Source organism: Macrobrachium rosenbergii, chromosome 21 (assembly GCF_040412425.1).
Source record: "Macrobrachium rosenbergii isolate ZJJX-2024 chromosome 21, ASM4041242v1, whole genome shotgun sequence".
NCBI classification, from domain to species: domain Eukaryota; kingdom Metazoa; phylum Arthropoda; class Malacostraca; order Decapoda; family Palaemonidae; genus Macrobrachium; species Macrobrachium rosenbergii.
The window spans coordinates 25,054,876-25,060,643 of NC_089761.1; the positions used below are offsets into that span (position 1 = coordinate 25,054,876).

At 40.6% G+C, this 5,768-nt stretch overlaps 1 protein-coding gene across 1 annotated transcript in view; it reads left to right on the forward strand.

Annotated features, from left to right (window-relative positions):
- Positions 1 to 853: 853 nt before the first annotated feature.
- The window catches only part of LOC136849411 (U1 small nuclear ribonucleoprotein 70 kDa-like), a 9,647-nt gene continuing 4,732 nt past the window's right edge, over positions 854 to 5,768 (forward strand). Inside the window, exons 1-2 of the mRNA XM_067122762.1 lie at positions 854 to 863; positions 2,735 to 2,862. Of these exons, the coding sequence (XP_066978863.1) occupies positions 854 to 863; positions 2,735 to 2,862 (138 nt within the window). The remainder of the gene's footprint in view (positions 864 to 2,734; positions 2,863 to 5,768) is intronic.

The window sequence follows — 5,768 nt, forward strand, 5'->3', positions numbered from 1 at the left end:
TTTCGTGTACACTTTTTACTGCTTCTTCGTTTTTATTTTTCATTCATCCATTCATACAGGTTGTCTAGGTTTTCCAATGTTATCTCCTTGTAAGAATTGCAAATGACATGTCCTTTTTGACACACAATCCATTTACATAACCCAACTAACATAAAACGATGTTATGTTATGTATATCTACATCATAATTTGACTTTTCTTTTAAGCCACCGGTACTACAAGCACAATTCATCCCCAAAGTATTTGTCATTGACTCAAAACCAGCAACCATACTTGTCTCAAGTTCCTTCAACTTCGCCCTGCTTAGGCACTCTTCATTTGGTCTGCAAATTCTACAGTTGTTCTGACAACTACATATATTACAGAAGATTTATTTTACTCATAGCTATGATCTGTGCCCCGAATTCTTCACACTGACCACATCGCATCTCTACCGATTCTGTCATAACCCATCTCTAGGTCCATTTATGCGATACACAGGATATACAGATATTGCCTTTTGCTGAAAACATCTCATTCACTTGTTTCATACGAGACACTAAGGTCACGCAGCCTCCTTTTCCTCGAATTCCACACTGCTCTTCCCCTATGAAGCCTGCATATATACTATCCACCAAAGCCCTTTGATCATCGTATGTGTATACTAACCCACGTCATAGCCCCATACTAATTACACATAAACTGTATTTATCTTCAAGATATAAAAACAGTTCTCTAAGAAAAGAATGCATACATACGTCAGCACATGATCTCCCAAGACATCTATCGGGCCTGGGTATGAGGCTAGCACCTTCATAACAAAAATCGATGCTAAGAAACTCTCTCCTTACACAGGGAGTCTGGTGTGTGAGACTATGCGTCACAGTGAGGTCTAAGGTGGCAAGGTGACAGCAGAATCAGGCGGTCAATCAATTTTGAGGTTGTAAGCTCTCTTAAGAATGAAGGTTCTGGCTACAAAAAAATTAATTTGGCGTTTTTACTATGTTTCCACTACTTCTGCCCAAACCATTTCAGTTATATATCATTCCATCTGCCTCTTTTTCGTTTTGGTTTTGTCAGTTTTTTTCTAATACTTTTTTCCCCCGCCATCAATCCCCAAAACAGCCTCTCTCAACCTTTATGAATGAAGGATTTGATTTTAAGTAAAAATTCATTTGGTGTTTTTCTGATGTTTCCATCAATTCTGTCAAAACCATTCCAGCTATATATATCCATCCATTTACCTCTTTTTCGTTTTGACTCTGTCCTTTTTTTCTAACACTTTCCTCCCTGCCATCAATTCTCCAAACAGCCTCTCTCAACCCGACCGAATTTCTTTCATTCCATTCCATTCTCCATGAATAACACCTTTTTTTTTTTTTCCCTCCCGAATCCAATTCATTCGACCACCTCCTTTTCCACCCTATATCCAATTCACTTTCCTCCTTCCACTGGCTTCCATCGCCAACCAACAACCTCTCCGGCACAATTCCTTCTCCCTCTAACTTTTATCCCAATGTTCATCTTCGGGTGGAGAAAAAATAATAAAAAAAAAAAGGAGAGGGAAGGAAAAGATACTTCCATTTTCCAGCATCTTGTGAGAAATCCCCGATCTTCCGGCGTTAGTTGCAACAGAGGGCGCCATTTAACAGGCCCGGACCTCGGCTCTGTTTACCGTTTTATGGTCTTTATGGTCTTTATGGTCGCCATCCCCGAATAACGCGAGAATTAAATTGATGTTGAACAAAAGGAATCTCTTGGACGCAATCAAGTGTAATGGCGCACAGGCTCCGGGGATGGGGGAGAGGGGTGGGGCGGTGATGGTGGGGAGGAGGAGGAGGAGGAGGTGGGTAGGTTGTTTGGAGGGTGAGGGATAGGGGAAGGGGACGGTAAGGGTAGGGGGAGTATAGCAGGAGGATATACGTAGAAGCAGAAGAATAAGAAGAAAGGTTTTGTTTGAGTTTGAGTCTGCTGAGGATGGTACAGGGGAGATAGGGGTCCTGATCTGGTAGTAGGGGTGGGGGGGGAGAAAGGGTGGGGATGAGGTCCTAGGGTCAAAGAAGATAAACTATGGTTTAATTGTTATTGAAGGCTACTCGGGGGTTCCAGAATGGTAGTCGGAAAGGGTTCAATTGTCACACACTGGGCATCTAATCCTATCACATCCTTCCTTGACGATCACTCCTTTTTTTTCTTTCGATTTTTTTTTTCATTTCCTTAACTCTGTAAAGCCTTCTCTCCATTCTACTTAATTCTGGAATCTTACATGGCCCAGCAATTTTTCTGATAACTTTCTGTGTGTGTGTGTGGAGTGCGTGTGTGTGTGTGATTCAAAGGTCGTTTAATCTTGAAAAATTCATTTTGTGGGTGGCCAAGGATTCTCGTCCTAATTATTTTGGAAGGGGACGAATTCCCGTTGCCAGAAGGGAGATAAATCGAAGGAGAACAGATTTTTACCTCTTTTTCTCTCAGATTCCTACACGAACAGGGAAGAAGAAGAATGAATTTTTTCTTTTAAATTTATACTTGAAAGAGTGCATTTCAAGATACTCCTTGCTTGCTAAGTTGATGAAACAAATGGCATAAAACTGTCAAGTTCCTGAAGAAAGACCTCAAAAATTAAATAACTCAAAATGAAATGAAATATTGCAATATTATTATCAAGTCTCCCAAATCTTCCTTTCTTCATTTAGTTTTACGGAGGTTGTGAACTCGGGAGTCAGTCTCAATGGTGTCATTCTCTTTTGCCTCTTGAGACCTGGCCGAGAAGAAGAAGAAGAAGAAAGAAGAAGAAGAAGAAGAAGAAGAAGAAGGAGGAGGAGGAGGAGGAGGAGGAGGAGGAGGAGGAGGGGAGGAGGAGGAGGAGGAGGAGGAGGAAGAAAAAGTAAATTTTTAATTGCTGTACTTTATGACAGGTATGATAAAATATCTTTTAACTCTTATAGTTGTCACATCTTTTAAAAAAAATTATTATTATCATCATCACCATTATTATTATTATTATTATTATTATTATTATTACCTTCCTCAGACTAGAATGCCCATTTTCGAAAAAAGGTAAACCACCCATAAAAAAATAACTAACAAACAAAGATTGATAAAGAAATCCTCAATATGTCATATTAAAAAAAAAACTTCTTGTATACAATATGTTGTTCGATTTATTCCTTTCGTATATCATTATAGCTTAACGAACTATAATGACTGCATGGTTGTATACGTATATAAATAGTCATTACTCTTCCTAATAAAAATAGTCTCATACATTCAACTCTTACCATAAAAACACACACACACACGCAGAGAGAGAGAGAGAGAGAGAGAGAGAGAGAGAGAGAGAGAGAGAGAGAGAGAGAGAGAGAGAGAGAGAAGTAAACTGTTTCATCAGGGTTAGGGAGAGAGAGAAAGAGAGATAAAATGTTTCATCAGGGTTAGAGAGGGAGAGAGAGAAAGAGAGATAAACTGTTTCATTAGGGTTACAGAGAGAGAGAGAGAGAAAGAGAGATAAACTGTTTAATCAGGGTTAGGGGGACAGAGAGAAAGAGAGATAAACTGTTTCATCAGGGTCAGAGAGAGAGAGAGAGAGAGAGAGAGAGAGAGAAGTAAACTGTTTCATCAGGGTTAGGGAGAGAGAGAGAGAGAGAGAGAGAGAGATAAAATGTTTCATCAGGGTTAGAGAGAGAGAGAGAGAGAAAAAAAAGAGAGATAAACTGTTTCATCACGGTTAGAGAGAGAGAGAAAGAGAGATAAACTGTTTAATCAGGGTTAGGGAGAGAGAGAGAGAGAGAGAGAGAGAGAGAGAGGTTGGGGTGAAAAGTCGCAGAGGTTTCGAAGAAAAAAAAAAAGAAAGATATCAATCAATGCAAATTCTTTGGGGAACTTTCTAAATGTGGCTTCTAGTGAATCGACGTCTTATGGAAATAATCGATCCCTAAGGTCATTTACTTTCAAGTTTCTTAAAATTTTGTCGATTAGGCGACGAGTTTGTTGAACTGAATACAGAATTTAGGCCAACGGCCAAGCACTGGGACCTATGAGGTCATTCAGCGCTGAAATGGAAACTGACAGTAAAAGGTCTGAAAGGAGAGGGTGAAGAGTAAGGTGGAAGAAAGAGAATATGAAAGGAGGTACAGTAAAAGGAATGAAAGGGGTTGCAGCTTGGGGCCGAGGGAACGCTGCAAAGAACCTCAAGTAGTGCCTACAGCGCACCGCATGAGGAGCACTGACGGCACTAATTCCCTATGGGGGGACGAGTTTGTTAAACGATTACATGAGGCCTCGAAGAGTTGCAAGAATTGATTGAGTAGTTTATTTCTATTTGACACCGCAAAAAGATTCATTCGGGAATTTAGAACTGACTGAGTGGTTTGTTTCTCGATGGCGTCATAAACTGATTAATCTGACAAATTAAAATACTTAAGACGAGTTGAAAAATATTTTTGCACGCTTCGAGTAGAGACTACCTGGACAATAATCATACAATGGTTTGATAAATTAGTGAAAAACTATTTTATCAACTGTATCTTATTAGCGAATAATCGGAAAATATTCATGCGCAGATTTGATAAATTCCTTAAGAATAATTTCTACAAAACAATTTTTGGAATTCAGCTCATCGTCTCTTCTACCTGAAAAAAAAATTGTTTATCCTGCTTTCTTTCAGCAGTGGCATACTCTAAAGTAGAACCAAGCTGTAGTATTGGTTTATAAACAATCTGATTCTTTAAGTGAACCAATATAAGAAGGGGGTCAGAAAGCGGAGAGGTTCTTATCCTACACACCCCTCCCCAAACACACATATACATATATATACATATACGTATATTTGTATACACACACACACACACACACACACACACACACACACACACACACATATATATATATATATATATATATATATATATATATAAATCCTATTATTTCGTGCTCTATGTAGGTGCAAGACTGTGTTTTCAGCAGTCTGAAAAATGCACCATTTTGAAAGAGTTATCAAAACACGTAATCATTATAGCAGGTGTTGTCTCTCTGAACGTGAACCCCAAGAGAAAAAATGAGAGAGAGAGAGAGAGAGAGAGAGAGAGAGAGAGAGAGAGAGAGAGAGAGAGAGAGAAGCCAATGAATGAAACATCGTGTAAGCCTGAGAAAAAACAAAACTCAGGATTCCATCACTGCCGCAGCCTCCTCTTCCCTCGCCCGGAATCCTTCATCAAATCCTTCGCGGTAGAGAGAGAGAGAGAGAGAGAGAGAGAGAGAGAGAGAGAGAGAGAGAGAGAGAGAGAGAAATGGAAAGCTTTCCGCAGCTCATGGAAGTCCGACGATCTCTCCCAAATCCCTCCGGTTCTGTCTAACAATAGTCCCATTTAAGTCCCGGAGTCTTCTGCCATGGCTCCAAAGTCCCCCTCCCTTCTCCCCCCTTCACCTCCCCCTTCCCCTTTCCCAAAAACGTGGAAAAAAAAGCGAAGTCCAAAGGAGACCAGCAACATAGTGGTCCCTTCTGCTTCAACAAGGGTCCAATGAATGTTTCCAGCACCTCTCTTCTTCCCCCTCCCTTCCCTTCCCAACAATGCTCCTGACACTCTCATTACCACCCCCACCCCCCACCCAGGGCCAAGGTCTCTCTCTCTCTCTCCTCCAAGCCGGCCTGTCCGTGTTGGGGTAAAAAAATTGTCCCAAGATAAAGTGGCACCATTAACCACCCTGACAGTCGTCTATCACTGGAGTAATTGGGGGAAAATGGTTCTCTGTGGAAGGCAAGAAGTACGTGCACAAGGGAGAGAGAGAGAGAGA